General features: G+C 38.6%; 1 protein-coding gene across 2 annotated transcripts in view; it reads left to right on the plus strand.

Moving 5' to 3' along the window:
* Window positions 1-1,194: 1,194 nt before the first annotated feature.
* Window positions 1,195-22,738, plus strand: part of PSMD14 (proteasome 26S subunit, non-ATPase 14) — a 77,992-nt gene continuing 56,448 nt past the window's right edge. The window contains exons 1-4 of one of the 2 annotated variants that reach the window (XM_070731640.1): window positions 1,195-1,523; window positions 5,691-5,744; window positions 9,806-9,882; window positions 12,154-12,206. In XM_070731640.1, the coding sequence (XP_070587741.1) occupies window positions 12,159-12,206 (48 nt within the window). In that variant the 5' untranslated portion in view covers window positions 1,195-1,523; window positions 5,691-5,744; window positions 9,806-9,882; window positions 12,154-12,158. Of the gene's footprint in view, window positions 1,524-5,690; window positions 5,745-9,802; window positions 9,883-12,153; window positions 12,207-22,738 lie in introns of both variants that reach the window. The other variant, XM_070731641.1, reaches the window with a different exon arrangement.

The raw sequence follows: 22,738 nt of genomic DNA on the forward strand, positions 1-22,738 counted from the left end.
GGTTATAGTTCACTTTTCTCAGTGCCATTGTAACTTTGAATGGTCACTACATGAACTATTGTAAGTCAAGGACTACCTGTGCTGACAATACCAATTTTCAAAGATAGCATTCTTATAAATCAACCTGGGTGTCATGACCCCTTTGGGGGGTCGAACGACTGTTTCACAGGCGTTGCCTAAGACCCTGGGAAAAGACAAATTTCCCATGGTGATAGGAACTAAAGCTTCTACTCTGACGCCTTGGAACATATTTTTACAATCCGACCAATCAGGCGTTTACAGTGGGGGTGTCCCGCTGACCTTCCTGCCAATCAGCTTAAAGCTCTGTTAGGAGAATTGGCGCTAGACTTATGGTTGGGGGTCACCACAACATGAGGAACTGTATTAAGGGGTTGCAGCATTAGAAAGGTTGAGAATCACTGTTATAAAGGGGGAAAAATGGCACTGTGTATAAATCACCATAACTGGTCTTAGAAAATTGTTGCTTACGCATCAAGGATTGCAATACTACTGCATTTAGGATTTCCGTAATATTATTTATTTATTTATTTGTTTGTTTATTTCATTTTGTTTTGTCAAGTACGTATTGGTGGTATCCAATGGCTAGCTGATGAGGCCAGAACAAGGCTGAAATAGTGCTATCCTAGTCTCCCTTAATTTTAAAAATTCAGCAAAAACATGAGATATGACAATGTTTATGCATGATGATAGTCATCATCTAACCCCCAAAACTTTACCCTTAGAGGATCCACTGTTGACCTCTCCCGATTCCTAAGAGGTCAGTAAGGGGCGTGCATAAGTGCACCAGCATGCCTTCCGTCCCCTGTCCTAATGTTTCTTTTTTACTGCTATCATGTATATTTATTTTTAATTTTATTTATTGCATTTATATGCCACTCATTCCAAACGGACTCTGAGCGGCTAGCAACAGGTATAAATACAATATAAATAAAAAACCAATTAAAAACATATATTATATAATTATATATAATATTATATCTTTGTATACCACCAATACGTACGTGACAAAACAAATAAAATAAATCAAAAGTAAAAGAAATAAACATTAAGGCAGGGGACGGAAGACATGCTGGTTATCTTCTTTAACATCTAGTGAGGCGGGGGGAAACCAGCTGCGTACCTAACAACCAAAGAAGAACGGCGAGTATAAGCCCAAAGATACCATCCTCCTCAGGAGGATGAAGGAGAAGCAACTCCTTAAGCGCGCCTCGAAACTGGCAGATCCCAGCGACGAGGGGGCGGGACAACTCGTTGCTAGGGTTCCCAGCTCCAGTTATCTACGATTGGCTGCCAATTCAGCAACGGAAAACGGGGCCTGCAAGTAGGAACGGTTGTCCTTCTTTGGCCCGGAAGTGTTTGGTGTGTGGGGGGGGGGGGGAAGGGGGAAGTTGTTGGGACGCTACACCGGGTTTGAATGAATCGGGCTGATTCATCGCGGCCCGGCTGAGCGGAAGGTGAGGCGAAGCGGGATTCAAGCAATCCCACAAACGGCGACAGACAAGGTAGGCCGCGCGCGAGCTACGCAGGCGCTATGGGGTGGGTGTGGGGTGTGTGAGAGCGCGCGACCGTCGGGCTCCGCTGGTAAGAGAAAAGGGAGCCTGTCCGGGTTATGGAGGAGCTGGTGGGGCGGGGGGGGAGGCTGTTTCCAGGCGGTTGGCCCTTTTAGTAGGGTGGCCAGTTGGTTCTCTCCCCTAAGGCGCCTTGAAACTCCCATCGAGTTTCCTTTTTTTTTTTAAATTCCCAGAGCGAGAGGCCCTCGGGGAAAAGCGCAAACTTCAGGGAGGCGGTTAGGAGAAATAAAAGTTCAGCCGGACGGAGCTCTTTGCCTCGAAAGGCGCCTTATCTTGACCCGGAGGCGTTTGTTGGTTTTTTTTCGAGGGGGGTACACATCAGTCCTGAGGGAGCTCAAACGGGACGCTGGGTCTTCCTCCTGAGGCGGCTAAGAAAAGAGGCCTCTGAAAGCCGACTGAGGCTGCTGCACTTGTCTGCCCTAAATGTCTATGGCAGGGGTAGGCAAAGTTTGCTCTTCTATGACTCGTGGACTTCAACTCCCAGAACTCCTGAGCCAATCATGCTAGCTCAGGAATTCTGGGAGTTGAAGTCCACATGTCATAGGAGAGCCAACTTTGCTTACCCCTGTCTATGGAAATTCACGAGTCATCCAGGTCGTGGTTGTCCCAAAGGCAACCTTTCACGAGGCAACTAGACTTCCTTGGGTTTTTTTCCTCTTTTCTTTTTAATCATAATTTTTATTAAAACACTTTACATTTAAAAAAAACTTCTTACATTCAGGTTTATGGACCATTATCCCACTTTTGTTTATATGCTTATTTGTTTGTCCCTCTATAATACTTATAACACAGGAGCATATAGTATTTACATATAGTTTTTTATACTGCTTTTTACTCTTGTTATGGTTGTAAATTATATTTTTATATTGTTTTATTATTGTTAGCTGCCCAGAGTCCATTTGGAATTGAGTGGTATGTAAATATCACAAACACATAAACAAACAAATAAAAATAATATGTACATACTTCCACATTACCTCCCCCCCTCCCCCCATAAACCAATACTAAAAAAAATTATGAATACTAAAATTTTAAAACAAATACCGTATTCCGTTTCTTTGATTTTTATGGTACCTTTCCTTGCCACTTTCTTCCTTGGGTTTTTTCTTTGAAGGAGTTTGGCTTCTCATCCAAGCAGCGGAGAAGCGAAACTTCTCCAAAGGAAAGAAGAGAAAAAAATCCAGAAAAAAAGCACTTTTGAGATTTCTATCCTAAACTACCAGTGATCTTTCCTGAATTCGTTGGTAGCTTATATTCCCTTTGAGTCCTCCCAATCTCGATACGAGATTGAGAGAATCTTTCTTCTTGTAAGTTAGGTTACTTTCAAGTTGGAGTGATGGGGTCCCCTATTTTTTTTTTAAAAAACCAGCAATTGCTTTGGTCTTGGTAGCCAAAAAAGGGTTTATTTGGATTATGATACTTCAGAGTGACTCTTCCGAAGTTGAGCAGCTTGGCCCATTCTGTGTGTTTCTCATAGGAATTTAAGAAACCTGGGAAAAAAAACATGTATGTGGAGCTGCCTGCAGATGTGTGGGAATGCTTAGATAACTTTTATTGTCATTTTTTTTTCTTGTGGGCACTCTGGCACACATTAAGTTACCTGCAGTCAAAACTGTACACACACATAACACAGATATACTGTATGCATATATATACGTATATGTATACAGTATACCAGGAGTGTCAAACTGGTAGCCTGTGGACCAGATGCATCACACACGCCCACCCTGGCTCCGCAAAGACAAAATCATGATACATCATGTCACATGATACAAGTTTGACACTGGGCTACATTTCTTCATACATTTGTTTCCAGGTGAAATTCAAAGTGCTGGTCATTACTTGTAAACAATACCTTGCATAGGGCCTAGCCAGTTTGATCCAGCCGGATAAGCCCATTTTGAGTTCCTTCAATTAATGCCATCAATTGGGTTCCCGGGGGTCAGTTTTTCTGCCTGGCAACCTGCTCTTTGAAATTAGGCTCCCTCACAAAGTCCATATGGCCTCATCAAGCAGGAATTTCGAGTGGCCTTGCCTGACTCTTCATCCAGGCTTGGGTGAGGTAATTAAAGATCACGTTAGGTGGTGTGGATCCCCCCCCCCCCCCCTATTCCTGTCCAGTTTATGGTCTTTTATTCCTGGTTTTCTAACTTGCTTTTCCTTGTATTATATTATTGGTTTATTCCTTGTTTACTTGTGGAGCCCCCGGCATTGTTGGGAATTGGGTGTTATATAAATTTTAAACATAATTTATTTTGATAATCTTTTGTGGAAATGGAAGGCTGACATAAAAGCAGCAAAAACTAGTCACATTTTTCCGGCTTTTCCTCAAGCCAAGATAGGGGATTGCCTCCCCCTCAAATCCTCCAAGTGCTTATTCTCCACCTCCCCCACCTCTGCCAATCTTGGCTACCCTGCATCCTGCCTTGCAAGAACCCACTGAGCCACAGTGCAGCACAAACCCTAGGAAGCCCCAGTTGAATCCAGCCCTGCACTACAAAGTTGCAGATGCCCTGGGAAGTTCCAATCCCACTGGAAGACCCAGCTTCCCAGCCTTCAGCATAAACACCCAGCCACTTTGCATTCTGGGGCCCTCTCATCCTGTGCTCCACTGTCCCAGGTGATCGTTTCCCTCTTGCTCCTGTTACTAACAAGGCATGCCCATCCTGGTCCTTTGTGAAGCAACTGCTGACCACACAAGGCCTTCTTCCTCAGCCTTGCCCAACTGGACATACTTGGTCAGCAGGAGGAGCAAGAAGAGGCCAAAGGTCAGCTGTGGATACTGAAGTGCAAGGTGTTAAGGGACTGCAGAGTACATGGGGCCAGAATTGCAGAGATGGGGGAGAAGATGGGTAGGTAGGAGTTACAACACCTGCTGCTGTAAGTTTGGGTGGACAGCCAAGTGCCTGAATTTTGATCACATGACCTTTGGGCTATGGCAGTGGCCATAATTTCAGGAACCTGAGCATAAGTTTAGTCAGTGCTGCTGATACTTATGAGCATAAGTATCATTTGTTCAGTGCTGCCATAACTTTGAACAAATGGTCTTAACACAAGGACTACCTGTAGTTCATTTAGCATATTTTATTAGATAATATTTTCACTAGTTATTTCTCAGAAGTTATTCTTGCCAAGAAAGCTGTTGGATGCCTTTTGCTTTTGTTGCTGTGACAACAATATTTAACTCCATTATTATAAATTATGTTCATTTTTCTGTACTTCTGCTTTAAAAAGTAGATTTGAATGCAATAATGCAAATGCAGTTCTACAGATGTACATGTAGATCTGAAGAATTAAAAAAATAAAGCATTTCCATTTATTATCTTTTTGCATATAATATCTTGCCTTGTATGCATATAGGTAATCTTTGGTTAATTCTCACTTCCTCAGTGACCATTCAAAGTTCAGACAGTTCTGAACAAGTCATACTTATGACCGGTCCCCAAAATTTAGGCGCTGCTAACATTACTGCTGTCACGTGATTGCAATCCAGGTGTTCAGCAACCAGCTTGAAATTATAATGGTTGCAGTGTCCTGCAGTTGTATGATTACTGGTTTTGATCTTCTCTGCCAGCTTCCCACAATCAAAATCAATAATTGCAGGTGGCTCCTGCAAGTTGCTCCCCTCTCACCATTTTTTCTCCTAAGAATCTCAACTACAGAGTACGAGATCCCAGGGATCATACTCCATGGTGTATTCCTGCAGCAGCCACCTACCCTCACCCAGCATCAGTCATTACTTGCTAGCTGTGCTTGTGCTATGATGCTGCAGTCACACAACCCACATGCTTGCTTGTAAGCTGCCCAGGACTTGAGATTTCCTGCCAGCTTCCCCATTGACGGTGCTTGTTGGAAGCCAGCTGGAAATTGTGAGGTGGTTCTCATTGATGATTTTTGGTTAAGGATGGCAATACAGACTGCTGGGATTGTTGTTGCTAAGCAACACAGTCATTTGACATTATGCTTTACAACCATGTTGCTTATGCTTATGTGGAAAATTAAGTTTCAATTGCTGTTAAATAAGGTGTACCTGTACTTTAAAACTCAATTGGCTTTGTTTTAATATATATTTGATTATATATTGTATTTATCTTTCAGATACTGTTGGAGTATGTTGTGTGAAGTTTGTTCCACCTCTGTGATTTAGGACAGGTAAAAAAGTAACTTTTCTATTACTCAGATTTACACAAAAATCTCTTGTGATATCTATTTATATATCTGTATAAATTTCTCTAAATTCAAAGTAGTAAGTGAAGTGAATTACCTCAGTGTTTTTTAATTCGTATTTTTGTAACAAGCATGTTTTACTTTGTTTCTGAACAAACGAGGAGCAAAATTAAGAAATTAAAGAGGGAATTAAACAAAATTTGGGCATCAGAATCTATCATTAGCTGTCTGTTTCAAATAAATAGCTCACTTGGAAGATTTTTTAAAAAAAATGCTTGGTGATAATTTGTATTACATTATCTGTCTCTTTGGGTCTGACACAGAGATGCCTTCATAATGTTAGTTAATTGGGATATTTTAACTGGATAAAGAATCAAAACCAGAAATGTATAATGTAAAAAGCTTAAGGTATTTAGGTTATGACCTATAAAGCCCTTCATGGCATTGGACCAGAATATCTCCAGGACCGCCTTCTGCCGCACGAATCCCAGCGACCTGTTAGGTCCCACAGATTTGATTTTCTCCGGATCCCGTCGACCAAACAATGTCGTCTGGCGGGACCCATGGGAACAGCTTTCTCTGTGGTGGCCCCAACCCTCTGGAATCAACTCCCCCCGGAGATTAGGACTGCCCCCACCCTCCTTGCCTTTCGCAAACTCCTCAAAACTCATCTTTGTCGTCAGGCATGGGGTAATTGCTTCCCCTGGGCTGCCTCCGCTTTACGCATTGTCTGTATGAGACGTATGATTGTTTTATATTAAGGGTTTTAAATTGTTTTAGTATTGGATTTGTATTGTTTTTGTTGTGAGCCGCTCCGAGTCCTCGGAGAGGGGCGGCATACAAATCTAATAAATAAATAATAAATAAGTCCTGTTTGTGGACAGTGGATTGAGCAGTATATCCACTTATATGTGACAATTAAATGGAAGATAGAATGCTGACAATGTTTCTTCTGGGAACTGTTTTTCCATGTTTGGGAACTCAGTCCTCAATAATTCACGAAACAAATCTCTTCATAATTTTAATACGTTGATTTTAATTTATAAATTTGACTTCAATAACTGGTACTTTTTCAGTTAGTTCACTTTATATTGTAGAGACAGCTTGACTGAATTTTCCATCTATCAATATTTATTTATTTATTTATTTATTTATTTATTTATTTATTTATTTATTTATTAGATATGATTATGATAGCTTGTGTTTGTTAAATAAACAACTCTAACTTTATTTGCCAAATTGAAACTATTTTGTTTTTAAGTCTATAATATGATAGCTTGAGATGTTTAAAAAGAGTTTATTTAAGTTTGACAGTAGCATATATTAAGAAACCTAAGTCCAAGATGAAATAGCCCATGCCTTCTTCAGCATCCTCATATTTTTCCGCATTCTGTCTTTCTGCAATATTTTAAGATATTTTATTGCATTAAACTAATAAGGAAGAAAAGAGAACATACATTATTTTCTTAACTTGAAACAAGCCATCTTATTGGGGAAGTGGGGCAGAAAAGAAAGCAGGACCTGGACAAAACAGTTTTTAAAAATCTACTTATAAATCTTATCTTGAGAAATTTAATGCAAATGGTTGGTAGATGGGAACAATCTATTGCTGCAATTAGGAATAGATTTTTCCTTTCAGTGTTGTATAATAATAATTTTTAACCATCTTCCATGCATGAAAAACCCAGAATTCTTGATGATTCTGAATGCTGTGGATATAACTAAGCAGAACAAAGTACAGTGGTACCTCGTGATATGAACCCCCCGTGATACGAACATTTTGAGATATGAACCCGGGATTCGGAAATTTTTTGCCTCTTCTTACGAACTTTTTTCAACTTACGAACCCACCGCAGATCGCAAAATGGCACTCCGCTGGGCGCTGCCGCCTAGCTTGTCACCTTTTGAAACAGCCGGGGGGCTTCTCGGCGTTCTCCCGAACCCGAACTTTTGCCAAACTTTTCAGGTTTGGGAGGCCGCCGAGAAGCGCCGCCGCCCGCCTGTCACCTTCTGAAACAGCCGGGGGGCTTCTCGGCGTTCTCCTGAACGCCGAACCCGGAAGTTCGGCAAAAGTTCAGGTTCGGGTTCAGGAGGCCGCCAAGAAGCGCCCGGCTGTTTCAGAAGGTTACAGCCGGGCGGCGGCACCCGGCAGAGCGCCGTTTTTGTGATCGGCGGCGGTGTTTTTGCCTGATCTGGAGGCTGAAATGGAGGTGGGGAATCCCAGTAGGGAGTTCCATGGGCGAAGCTTTGACGTCACGAAGACGTCCTTCCTGGAGGCCACGTTTCGGCCGACCAGGATAGATAAAAAGAAATTAATGTAATTTATTTCAGATAATTTCTATTTGACCACAAACTCCCCTCCAGGTTCACAAGACTACTGATTTAAAACCCATATCAAACTCCCAGGATTCAGGGATAGATGCACTGCTGTCAGTTCTCCAATTCTATGGAATGATCATTCCATGGGGTTTGGAGAATCGGCAGAAAAGGAGTCAGTTCTCCCCCCACCCCTCCAATGTCTCATAGAGGAAAAGAAAAGAGGGAAGCTCTTTTCAGTGCCAGTTCTCCATTTCTCCCAGCACAGTGGAAGACACTTTACCTTCCAACAAGGGAAGGGAAGTGGAGTGAAAGAGGCAATTCAAAGTAAAGCTATGCCCATAGGTGCCAGTGAAAGAGGAGCTCCATCATGGGGCTACCAGCTGCTCTTCTACAAGCAGAGGCAGGATGGAGCTACTCGTGATTTCTTTGTAGGGTTGCTGGCAATGCTACCAGGAAGCTGTAGGTAGTTGCACTATGGCTTCCTCACAGGGCTTCTAGTTCTGGGTTGCCAGGAATAGCTTTATTTCATTTTATTATTTTATTTTATATGTTTGTTCACCAACCAACTGATAAGACTGCTGCAATTGTGATGCCTTGATGTATCTCAGTGGTTTACAGTTGATTGCTGGATATAAGTTAAAAAGTTTCCTGATGCTTAAATCTTGTAGGGCCTAAGATGGGAGTAGCTCTACTCTGGGGGAAGTATCACTGCGGGTGGCAATGTTAATAATAATAATAATAATAATAATAATAATTATTATTATTATTATACAAATTAGATTTGTATGCCGCCCCTCTCCGAAGTCTCGGGGCGGCTCACAACACAATAGCAATACAATATAGATACAAATCTAATGTTAAAAAATTTGAAAAAAACATTTTAAAAATACATTATAAAAACCTATCTACTACACAGTCATACACACTCAATCCAACTAAATAAAAAACATAATAAACATAATAAGGTCTTGTACTACAGCTGAACCTCGGGGGGGGGGGGTTAATCTTTTTATAGACAAGACAACTGGCCATAAAAAGACCTGCTTCCCTTCTTCTAAGTAGTGAAATCCAGAGAGAATGACTTCCAGTATTTGTTTCCAGTTCTCCAATTTCACAGAGATTGGATAAGTAATACCGGTAGCAGAAATCCCGCCTAGCCCATTTTTTCTTTTGGAAGAGGGAGTATTTTTTTGTTTTGGGGGAAATGTGTACCGGTAATCCTCAACTTATGACCACAATTGAGTCCGAAATTTCTGTTGTTAAGTGAGAAATGTGTAAAGTGATTTTTGTCCCATTTTATAACTTTTCTTACCACATTAGTTAAGTGAATCACTGAAGTTGTTAATAAACACAGTTGTTAAATGAATCTGGCTTCCCCATTGTCGTTGCTTGTCAGGAGGTTGCAAAAAGTGATCCTGGGACACTGCAACTGTCATAAATATGAACCAGTTCTCAAACATCCAAATGTAAATCATGTGACCATGGGGATGCTGCAACAGTCATCAGTGTGAAAAATGATCACGTCACTTTTTTTCAGTGCCATTGAAACTTCAAACAGCCACTAAGTTAACTGTTGTAAGTCGATGACTACCTGTACAGGTTGGGTTGTCTTTTTTAATAGAACATTCTTATAATATAAAACTGCTTCGAGTTAAAACAGTATTTCAGGATATAAAATGAAAGTTTTTTGAAAGATATCCTGATTAATTGTTACTTGTGTTTAGTAGGAGCTTCACTTTGCATCTAAACTTGGAGACTCCACTAAGAACTGGAAAAATATTGTAGAAAAAAAGCTGAAAACCAGGTGAGTACCATGTAAAATTAAATACATGTACAGTAATACCTCATGATACGAACTTAATTGGTGCAAGGAGGAGGTTCGTAAGACGAAAGGTTCGTAAGACGAAACATTGTTTCCCATAGGAAACAATGTAAAGTCAATTAATCCGTGCAACCAAAAAAACCCCCGCAAAAAAACGGCTTTCGGTGACTGCTGGGAAGCGGCGCGGTTGTTTTAAAAGGTGACAGCCGGCCTGGGGGGCTTCCCAGCACCCCCCGAACCCGGGTTCGGGGGGGTGCTGGCAAGCCCCCCAGGCCAGCTGTCTCCTGAAGCCGAACGCGGAAGTTCGGCTTTGGCGTTCGGCTTCAGGAGACAGCTGGGAAGTGGCGCGGCTGTTTTAAAAGGTCGCAGCCGGGCTGGGGGGCTTCCCAGCAACCTCCCGAACCGAACCCGGGGTTCAGAAAAATTTTCCCTCTTCTTACGAACTTTGTTCGAGTTACAAACCGGCGTTCGGGAGGCTTCTGGGAAGCCCCGCCGCCCGGCTGTCACCTTTTAAAATAGCCGCGCGGCTTCCCAGCGTTCCCAGTTACGAACCAGCGTTCGGAGACTGCTGGGAAGCCGCGCGGCTATTTTAAAAGGTGACAGCCGGGCGGCGGGGCTTCCCAGAAGCCTCCCGAACGCCGGTTCGTAACTCGAAAAAAGTTTGTAAGAAGAGGCAACATTTTTCTGAACCCCAGGTTCGTATCACGAGTTGTTCGTAAGACGAGGGGTTCGTATCTTGAGGTACCACTGTACTGGTTTGTGGCAATTTTATTTAAATTGCTCAAAAATGTCATTCTAGCATCAAGGATATTGAGGAGGCCAAGGAAATATTTGTGTATTCAGGCTCACTTCAGCTCATGCATTATGAAGAAAAATTTACTTTTATTGATTGATCTTTACCAAAATATTATATTAATTGGATCCTATATTCACATTGTATTAACTGGATCCTTGATGATGGTCTGAGATAATTAATTTTAATTAAAAGTAATGAGAATTCTTTTGGATTATTCCCTGTGGGCACAATTATAATTCTTTTTTTTTATCTTTAGGGAAACCATTAGTATATTTAAGTTTTTGCTTTTGCTTGGTTACAGTTAGATATAATGTGGTAAGACCAGAGACAAAGAGAGCAGCATGTAGCTAGAGATAGATCTTAACCTAGAACTTCAGGTCATCTTCCTTACTGCATTAAAGTTCATGAAAAGCACTTTTTGATTCATATTAGCAATTACATCTTTTGCCTTGGAAGCTGCTCCCAGCTGACTGCTCAGATGTGCACATCTCCTAAAGGTTTTGAGTATTGTATTTAGTCTAGGTCACAGGTGGCAACTAGGACCTGCCAGATGTTGGTAAACTACAGTTCCAAGCAATTCTAGCCAAGATGGACAATGGTAGAGACTTGAGCTGTTCAAACAATTTGAGTAAAATGCTCCTTTAAATCATTTGCACAGTCTTAGTGAGGAATGCTAGATGTTTTTGTTAATCCAGAAGTTGGCACTTGGTGACATGCTAATAGTATTAAAAATGTTTCCAGTCATATTACCGTGTTGGATGTTAAATATTTTACTATTAAAGCAATATAACAAACAGCAATGAGATTCATTTTCTTTCCACAGTATTTCATATTTAATGATATATGCAACAACTATGTAGCCCTTAATATTTTAACTAAAGGCATTTAATGTTTACTCTATGGTGTTCTTTTGGTGTAATGAGTTCATTAAAAAAAGCTTTTGATGCTAATTCAGAAATCTAATCTGTTCAGTGTCTTTCACATGCAGTTTTGATGCTAACTGACAAGCTGTAAGTTAATTAGCACAGAACTTACTAATGAGGATGTTAAAAATCTTCACTTTTGAATTATTTTTATATTGATGTGTTCTGGATAAATTGAAGGAAATTAATCTGCTGGTGTTGAGTTTTCTTTGGTTTGCTGTGCAGATGCTTTTTGGGGGTAGGTGGGATCAGAGGAGGAAATAAATGAATTTTGCAATAAAAAAGAGAGTTAAACAAAAAGCTTATCTTTTTTAAAACTGGGGATAACCCAAAATCAGTACGCTTAAAGTGCAGTTGTTAATTAGTATGGAAGACAGCTTCTTGAATTAATATGTGGTGTTAATTAACAGGAAGTCTGATGTTGTGTTGTAATTACGACCAATATTTTTGACATAATGAGTGACTGAAGGTGAATTTTATGGAGAACAGTTTGGTAAACACATTAGAACCTAGCTATGCTATCTGTTTCTTTAGGAAATATGGATCGACTTCTACGACTTGGAGGAGGAATGCCTGGTCTAGGACAGGTTAGTATCCAGATTACCAGTAACCTTTTTTGAATGTAGATTGCAAACTTAAATGGTTTGAGGAATTACAGAATTACAATTCCAGAAATTGTATATATAGTAAATGCAAAAAAATAAGCATGTGTTTTTGATATCTGTCTCATTGTAGAAGAGTACCTGCACATTTGCTATAACAAAACATTATAGTGTCCTCCTTTACTTTAAAGTTTGACACTGACTTTAATTTTCCAAATAAAACTTATATTTGCTCACTTTTATTAAGAAGCAAGATAAAATAAAAAGACTTGTCATATATTATTATACATTCTGATCCATCAGGTACTGGAAAATTTCATATGATTTTATAAACAAAATCTTCCCCAGTTGGTTAGCAGATATTATTCTCAAACCTTTTGCGTGTGCTCATGCTGTTACAACGGGACTGTCTATCACTTCTGCTCTATCACCTCAAAGTGAGTTCCCAGATCTGCCTCAGTGTCGTTTAGCTCTCTAGATCAGGTTTGCAAGAGATTAAAAATCCTCCCACAGGAAGAATATCAGCAATCAAACATAATCACACCATTGGATCTTGCTATGAATACACCTTCTTTTTCACTCTTGTCATCCAGATTAATCTTTATTTATTTATTTGTCAAGTATAGTATTATAGTACATATTAACGTAACATAACAAATGGGGTGGACAAAAAAATGGAAACACCTTGAAAAACCATCAAAATATCTTTTAATGTGGTGTTGGTCCACCTTTTGCGGCAAATACAGCCTCAATTCTCCGAGGTATTGATTCATACAAATTGTGAATTGTTTCCAAAGGAATGTTAGCCCATTCTTCAGTTAAAGCACCCTCCAGTTCTTTTAGAGACGATGGTGGTGGAAATCGACTTCTTACTTGAATCACTAAAATCGACCATAAATGCTCAATAATGTTGAGGTCTGGTGATTGTGGTGGCCAGATGAGATGCTGAACTTCATTAGAATGTTCCTCGTGCCATTCTTTAACAATTCTTGCTCTATGGATTGGTGCATTATCATCTTGAAAGATGGCATCCCCTTCTGGAAACAGTTCTTGAACCATAGGATGAATTTGGTCGGCCAAAAGTCCTAAATAGTGATGGCTGTTAATTCTTCCATGAAGGGAAATCATTGGCCCCGCGGATTTCCAAGAAATAGCACCCCAGATCATCACTGAACCCCCGCCATGTTTGACAGTTGGGAGAAGGCAGTCTGGATGAAATGATTCTTTTGGTTGTCTCCAAACGTAAACACAGCCGGAGGTCAGAAAAAGGGTAAACGATTCGTCAGAGAAAATCACATTTTGCCACTGCTAGAGGGACCATTATTGGTGGTTTCTACACCACTCTAAACACTGAAACATTTGTCTTTGAGAGCAGAGGTTTTTTAATTGCAGCTCTTACGTGGAATCCAGATTTGTGAAGCTCCCTTCGAACAGTTTTTGTGGAAACTGGGTTCTGTACATGTTTATTGAGCTCTGCAGTGATTTTAGGAGCTGTGGTCTTGCGATCTGATCTAACAATTTGCTTTAGAGTCTGACGGTCTCTCTCAGACAACTTCGACTTTCGACCAGGTCTGTGCTTGACTGAGGACGTTTTCCCTTCTCTTTCAAAAGCAGTCATTACTTTTGAGACATTACCTCTTGAAACGCCAAACATTCGGGCACTTTCTATTACACTAGCACCTGCCATTCGAGCACCAACAATTTGGCCTCTTTGAAAGTCTGAGAGGTCTGCCATTTCTAGAAGGTTATAATCAATTTCCTTAAATTTCTGTTTAAAAAAAGGTAGTTTTAAAAAACATATCAAATAACAGAATTTAAAAAACGCATTAAAATTTGTCAAGTTGTGATTGATTTGAACATGTTCAAACATTATGATGCCAAAAAGTCAAGTGTTTCCATTTTTTGTCCACTCCCTGTAAGTAGAACATAGTAATAGAAAGGATAATAAGACAGTAGGACAGAGACATCAGGCACAAAAGTGCACTTATGCACGCCCCTTACAGACCTCTTAGAAAAGGGGAGAGGTCGATTGTAGATAATGTAAGGTTGAAGATTTTGGGGTTGGGGGAAGCAATCTTTCTCATCTCTATAGGAATGACAATTTCAATCATGTTCTTGACTTATCTATATAAACAGTAGTTGAAAAGATTGGGCTGTTGGTCTGAACTCAGAACTTGGCAATTTGGTTGCCAATTTTTTGTTACCATTTGAGGAGACATTGGCAGTACCCTTTGAATTGTGCTCCTCTGTACTTAAATACCTTTTCATGTGATGCAAATTAGCCTGGATGTTGTTTGTTCGGTTATTTCTATGAGTCATGATTGGCTGGTTGTTGTTACTGAGGCAGGCAGGGTCTTTAGTGTAGTTATTACTGAGATCTTGGTTGTTACTAAGATCTCGTAACAACAACCAGCCATTCAAACAGATAGAAACCAGCAGTATCCCAACAAACAACATTAATTTATACCCCACAGACCATACTTAAAACCAAAGACCCTGCCTCAGTAACAACAACCAACCAATCAGTCTGAAGTCAGACCACGACTCAGAAGTAGCCAAACAAACAATATCCATTCTAATTTGCATCACATAAAAAGGTATTTAAAGACCAGTGCTGTGAAAGACAAGCACAATTCAAAGCACAGTGATGATGTGTCCACAAATGGTGACATAATGTTTGCAACCAAATTGCCAAGCTTGGAGCTCATGCCAACAGCCCAACTACCAACCCGAGCTACATATATTCAAATACATTTCAGTTAAAAAGGTGTCCATGGATGTTTATATAACTGCTACCTGGTGGTTTGAAAACAGATAAATAAGAGCCATTTTATCAGATAGCGGTGTTGACTTTATTAGTGCTACTGTAATTTTAAAATTGATAAATCATTTATAGTTTGCATATTATTTTAAAATACGATCATCAGCAGTTATAAAATTGTAAGAAAGATCATCAGAACTACAGTATTCAGTCAACAAGTACCCTAATGAATACTTTGTATTTTTTAATACAAATATAAAGTGCCTCAGCAAAAAGGAGTGTTCAGTCATGACGCTGAAAGGAAAGCAAATTATCTCTCTGTTGTGAAGACATTCCAAAGTAAAAGTGCCACCACAGAGGAGGCTTCATATTTTTAATTATAGACTCTCTGCCTTAATACAAGGTAATTTAGGATACAGACATTATTTTTCTCCCTGAAATTGAATATTTCATTGAATTTTTAAGACTGCGCTATTAGTTCAGGTATTTACTTTAGTGATTGTTCTCTACATGGGGCTACGTTTGAAGAGTGTTCGGAAATTTTAGATCGTGCAGAATGCGGCTGCGAGAGCAATTATGGGCTTTCCTAGATATGCCCATGTCTCGTCAACACTCTGCAGCCTGCACTGGCTGCCGATCAGTTTCCAGTCACAATTCAAAGTGTTGGTAAAGACCTATAAAGCCCTACATGGCATCGGACCAGAATACTTTCGGGACCGTCTTCTGCTGCACGAATCCCAGCAGCCGATTAGGTCCCACAGAGTTGGCCTTCTCCGGGTCTCGTCGACTAAGCAATGCCGTCTGGCGGTACTCAGGAGAAGAGCCTTCTCTGTGGTAGCACCGGCCCTCTGGAATCAACTCCCCCCAGAGATTAGAACTGCCCTCGCTTTTCGCAAGTTATTGAAAACCCACCTATGTCTCCAGGCATGGGGAAATTGATATACCCCCTAGCTTTTACGATTTATGTATGGTTTGATTGGGTTGTGTGACTATTTTAATGACAAAGGTTTTTAATTGTTTTTTAAGTATGGGATTTGTACACTTTATTATTGTTCTGAGCTGCTCCGAGTCTCCGGAGAGGGGAGGCATACAAATCTAATTAATTAATTAATTAATTAATAAAAAGATTGTGCAACTAATCAATAGTATAGTGTATTAACCAAGGCAGAGCCTTTCTTGTTAAATTTTATAGAAAATATTTGCATTTTACACTTTCTTCCAGGTGCTTCTCAGTGAATACTATTTAAAAATACATTTTAACACTATGCAATTGGAACACTTCTCCTGAGCCTCATTCTTTAGCACAATAAGAGATTAATAATTATTGAAGCTTTTCTTAGTCAGAAAATTAGGAAAAGAGACACATGCTGAATTTAATATATTAACTGTTACTTTGTTCTTGCAATGCGGCTAAGGTGCCAGACTAGGAGTGAGGAAACTCAAGGCCTCTCTTAGGCATGAAAGCCAGATGTGTATTCTTGGGCCAGTCAGTTCCAGTTCAATCTTAATCAGCACACTGTTCTGCATAAGATCTTGTTGGATCGTGTACTGATAACTTTCTTGTAAGAACAAGGTGACACAGATAATAAGTAGACTCTGCAATCATACAAGACAAATACTAGGGGAAATGCCTCAAATTTCTTGTTTTTTGTATCCTGCGGGGATCTATTTCAATATGCAGCTTTGAGATAAACAAATCAACATATTTTTAAAATAAGGGAGAAAATTGGTAGCTATCAGCCTCCTTTGGTTAAGTAATGACAACAAAATTAAAGTAATCTGTCTCATGACTGACACCTTTTTATAAGATGGATTGTCTAAGGCTTGAAGCTAGTCCACTTTGTCCAGGAAGGCAGAAATCTAAAGACAACTTAACATGGAAGACTGAATACTAATTGCCTGGAGCCTCTGATTGAATGAGAACTGTACTGCCATTCCACACTGCAAAGCATAAAATGTTTTCAAACAAAAGTAAAGAATTAGAGGTCAGATTTGGGGGCTTGCAAACAATAGGAGAAGTGCTCTCTTCCAGCTTCAGTTAGTTAAGGTGTCCATTAAAATCAAGTCTTTCCACGAGCATAAACACATTAGAGGTGCAATCTGCAGCATTTTCTTACATATAGAATATTATTAATGTATGGAAGTTTCTGAAATGCAATTGAATAACTCCGAGTCTTCGGAGAGGGGCGGCATAGAAATCCAATACATGTAATAATAATAATAATAATAATAATAATAATAATAATAATAATAACAACAACAACAACAACAACAACAACAACAACAACAACAACAACTGTTGAAACAAGTCTTTGATAAGATGGGAGAAAAATCCTGCTTACAGAGGTGCTGAAAGTATTTTTTAAGCTAAAAGCTGAATAGAAGAAGGCCTTTGGAAAATCATGAAATTCTGATGCATTTCTGCTTGTTAATGCCCTATCAGTAAAATAAGATAGCTTTCACTAATTGTTTCTGTATCCCCCTTCTGAAAGCTATTCTGGACAATCAGAGGATTCAACAGGAAAATGGTGCTGGCATGTTGTTTGGAGAGCCCCAAGAGAAAGGAGAAATTGGGGAAAATGATACAATTTTTCTGTAAATGGAGATAGATTCCAGAGCAAATGCCACTGTTGTAAGTGTCCATATCATAAATATTGTAATAATAAATTACAATTTACATGTAAAAATAGACTGAGCAGTGAAGGGCTACCAAAATTTTTACTACCACGCTGTGGGCGTGGCTTATGCTGGACACCCTGCATTTTCCTTCAACATCTTTCAGTGCAAACTCGGTGCTCTGGGGTGGAGCTCCATTTTCGCCATCCCATTGTATTCCCCCCCCCCCCGTCCAGGCAGCAGCCCATCCCTGATTATGAGTCTCTTTTATCTACTTATATTTATGCTTGGATTTGGACTCCATCATCACTTACAGTGCTGTACAGGATGGTTAATTTGTAGTATAGCTAGATTTCTCTGAAGATTTTTGTAGGTAAACTTGGAAGGTGGGCAGAGTTAGTTAGCATTTCTATAGTGGACCAGAATCACCGGTTCTCAGTTCAATTGGGATTTTGAAAAAAATTAAAATGGAAGCCTAGAAAAACTCATCTATGCAATCCTGACAAGAATGGATCCAATCATCAAGGATTGAGCTGAACTTTTTGCTTTTTATCTCAAGATTAGATTTAGACATGTGAGTGCTGTAATTGGTAGGATTTCAGCATTTTGAAAGTTGCAATCATTTATTTTATTTTATTTATTTATTTGGTCGGATTTCTATGCATGCCAGCTATCCTTATATGATGGGACCTCACAGAACTATCAATGATACATAATCTTCCTATGTTTTTAAAAAAAATCTTTTGGGTTAAAAAGATAAGTGTGATTGGTTACATATATATTGTTTTCTTTTATAAGAAATTCTCATTCAAATACTTACTTTCTTTTGAAGGTAAAATGTGTTAATGGCTTTATCTCCCAGAGCATTTTAACATGAGCATTGTATGAATTGTTCCATGTTTTCTCATACAATTTAGAATACAGTTATTACTGGTGATAAAATATTTATAATATTTGAAACTTTTCTTCATGAAAAGTAATATACATAATGTGGGATAAACCTCTATATGTGTGATGTGTGTGATTGCTCTCTTTTAAGTGGAATATAGGTTGGTTGGTTATAAATTATATATTTTGCATGATTATTCATAATGATTGAATGCATGTCCAACTTAAAGATGACTTACTTGAATTGAATTTTAAAAAATATCTAAATTTAAAAGCAGCTTATCTAAAATATTGCATATCACATAATTATGATAAAAATTTAGATAAACTTTTATTTTATTTTATTTATTTTGTCAAGTACCTATTGGTAATATACATAGATATAACATAGTTTATATACATAAGATGGGTACTGATAAGAGGGAACATTAGGACAGGGACGGTAGGCACGCTGATGCGCTTATATACGCCCCTTACTGACCTCCTAGGAATCGGGTGAGCTCATCTAACATCCAGCATACAGTTTCAGAATTAGACCCAAACTACTTTTGAAATTTCCTTGGTTTTGGAAAGCAGTTTACTTTCTTTAGCAAAGAATTCCTATTTGTTGCAAGGCAACAAAATAGTAAACATACAATTGTGTAAACTAAAAGAAACTGCACCAGTATAAAAGATTGATGAAAGGTCTGAACAGTTACATGAACATTTTCTGCTCTGCCTGTCTGTTTCAATGGAGCATATAGAAGTCAAAATCTGACCTGTTGCATGTTTTTGAGATCACCTGGATATTTTTGTGATTCAGACTAAAGGTGGATATAGCTTTGCTGTTCCTGGTGATGACTCACTACATATTTCTGATTATTAGTTGAAAAACTCTGCATTCAAGCTTTAGAAGTGGGCACCACCATATCTCTCTTTTCTGTGTCCAAGAAGAGAAGATACCCATCTATGATAAGCCTGGTTTTGTTGAATTTATAGTTTGCTTTCACTGAGTTTCCAGAACATTAATTTTGAATTCGACACTATGATTGAATGTGTCTATTGCCTTCTGGAGAAAAGGGTTAACAGTCTTAAACTACTTGATTGCACTTTTTCTGTCACTGGTGTATATTAAGGAAGGTAGAGTATAGGTGAATTTTTCAAAAACTAAAAATGTTTTCATGGATTGTATTTTTTTAAGTTAAATTTGTAATACGTAGTGTTCTGCTTTATTTTTTTTTATTTTTTTTGCAACAAACATGCAGAAGAGCAAATAATTATCACTTCCCAAATAGCAGATGTAGGTATATATGCTTGTTCATAACCTTTATAATGAGCAGTATTGGAATCATTCTCTTGTTCTTACATTTGCTGGTATCTACAATGTACACAAAGCATGTGAGAGATAGGACATAGCTATACAATGGCAATGTTCTCAGCAATGGTTCAGAATTTACCCATGTTATCTGGTAAATTTAAATTAAGTGTTCTTGCTGCATTTCCTCTCCTGAATTTTAAAATGTCATTTCGAGTGCACAATAGCACTGACAGCTGGTGACATGATGACGTGGGTGGGTAAATAACCCAGAGTAACACTGTATACAGCCCTCAAAAAGAGTAACTGAAACGCTAAAAAGTCTGTCCTTCGTTACAGAACACTATATCTTGTCATATTTGCTTAGTGCAACTTCAGTTCAGTGCTTTAAATGGTACCCAGGGGGAATAGCTAGAAAGGTAGATCTTTTATTTTAAAAATGAGCATGGAGGAGGGGTGACCTGTCTCTTAGCCGTGTTAGCACTTCTACTGGAAATAAAGAAGCAAGAATTGCAAATAGCTATTTTGTTTGAATAATCGGCTTGCCAATTAGCCATCAAGTGCTTCCATCTGTGAAATTGTTGATCAGATGGGTTGGTTGGGACACTTCCAGATTAGGGCATTGTACATGGCACTTGAAAACTGTCACTTTGAAAGGTTTCAAGTGCAGCACTGCTTGATGCTGTAGAATTGATAAAACCTGTAGCACTTAAAGACCTGCCACTGATCTAAAAATCTTGTTGAATCTACTACTGGTCTATTATATGTGGATCTTAACCCTGTAATCTAATTTCATTTTGGATTATGTAATAATGATGCCTCTTAAAAGGACTAAGTGAAATGACTGTTTCTTTTAATATATTTCAAGTTCAATATACCTAGTAAGGTTACTTTCCAATACTGCCTTAGGCCTCTTCATTGAAAGCTTTATGAAGTTTGATATTTCAATAGTTTGATGTATTAGGAATTACTGTAATATCTTTTGCTTTGCTGTTTATCTGCCTACAGATAAATTTAACTGTAATGGCATTTCTAAACCTGTAACTTTTTATAAATATGATCAATCAGATTTAAAAGAGAGAATAAAAACATATGTTAAAGAATATTGGTCCACATCTTTTCTTAAATAGTTTCTTGAAAAAAAATAATAAATGCAAGATATGTGGACTTTTTATATTGGATTTAGTATGCTCAAACTTCCCTTTCCTGTTCTTTAAGTAAATATTAGAAACACGAAGCTGCAAGTGGAAGTCCAGTCTTGCTCCCCCTCCCCCCAAAAAAGGAAAAAAAGAAGGAAACTTACTTCTAGCTCACACATTTCCTCCTATTTATTGGTCTAAGAATATTGAACTATCCTACATTCTACAAATGCTCCTTTCAAAATAGGAAAGGATGCCTTCTGCTTGACAAATGTGGACTGAACCAAACACATTACAACCCGTAAGTGTTGTATTTATTGAATTCAACTATTGTATTTAACTTCTTCAGTAATATAACTGAGTTTAAATGTCTCTAAAGTTTTCCTCCTGAAATAAAAATAATAGAAAGCTGTATAAATATTAAATGATCCGACATTGAGGCATAGACAACTTCCTGCAGCTTTTTTTTCCTTGTGGCTTTGCTCAGAGGAGAGTCACCATATCAACCTGCTTGCATTTCAAATTTTTAAACATTGACTCTTCTTTCTTTCACTGCTACTCTCTTGGACATGCATTTTTTTCTCAAATAATTCATATAGAGAATTATTTTAATTATTTTAAGTCATAAAATCCAAAACACAGGTATAATCAATATTTCACATCTGTTCCCTTGATGCTGTTTAAAGCATTGTTAATGTTCTGATAACCTCATAGATGGAAAATAATTTCTACTGTATCCAAGAAGGAAATCTTATATTACCTTACTATAAAAGAAGATATTTTGTTCCTGTATTGGCTTCGTTTCTTTCATCCTAATTTCTTTCACAAGTACTTATTGACTTCTATAATGTTATTTAATTATCTACACAGTTTCTCACGATATTTCATAAAGTAGATTCTTTATGGTTTGTTACTTAGTAGAGCACAGATATCATCTAGAATAGAATTCTTTATTGGCCAAGTGTGATTGGACACACAAGGAATTTGTCCGTGTACATAAAAGAAAAAGATACATTTGTCAAGAATCATGTGGTACAATACTTAATGATTGTCATAGGGTCAAATAAGCAATGAAGAAACAATCAATAACAATCTTAGGATACAAGCAACAAGTAACAATCATACAGTCCTAAGTGGGAGGAAAGATGATAGAAATGATGAGAAAAAACTAGTAGAAATAGAAGTGCAGACTTAGTAAAAAGTTTGACAGTGTTGAGGGAATTATTTGTTTAGCAGAGTGATGGCGTTTGGGAAAAAACTGTTTTTGTGTCTAGTTGTCTTGGTGTGCAGTGTGACGTTTTGAGGGTAGGAGTGGAAACAGTTTGTGTCCAGGATGCGAGGGGTCAGTAAATACTTTTATCGCCCTCTTTTTGACTCGTGCACGATACAGGTCTTCAATGGAGGGTAGGTTGGCACTTGGCAGCAATTGTTTTTTCTGCAGTTCTGATTATCCTCTGAAGTCTGTGTCGGTCTTGTTGGGTTGCAGAACGAAACCAGACAGTTATACAGTAGATGTGCAGATGACAGACTCAATTATTCCTCTGTAGAACTGTATCTAGTATAATCTGTGTTCAAGAAGTAGTCCAATGTATTCTGGATTGCACTGGACATAGATATTCTGGATCATGGCCAGGATCAGAAATGTAAATTTAAAAAATGATTTTTATTATTCTGTACCCTAATGTGAAAGGAACATAAGTGTATTGCATTTGCTTTTTAGCAGTCTAGAATGCAATTGGCAAGCAGGGTGATGGGAAGGCGATATGTGCAAAATGTCATACAGGTTGATACAATGATTTTTAATCCATGCGAATTTTAA

This window comes from Erythrolamprus reginae, chromosome 1 (genome assembly GCF_031021105.1).
Source record: "Erythrolamprus reginae isolate rEryReg1 chromosome 1, rEryReg1.hap1, whole genome shotgun sequence".
Taxonomy (NCBI): domain Eukaryota; kingdom Metazoa; phylum Chordata; class Lepidosauria; order Squamata; family Dipsadidae; genus Erythrolamprus; species Erythrolamprus reginae.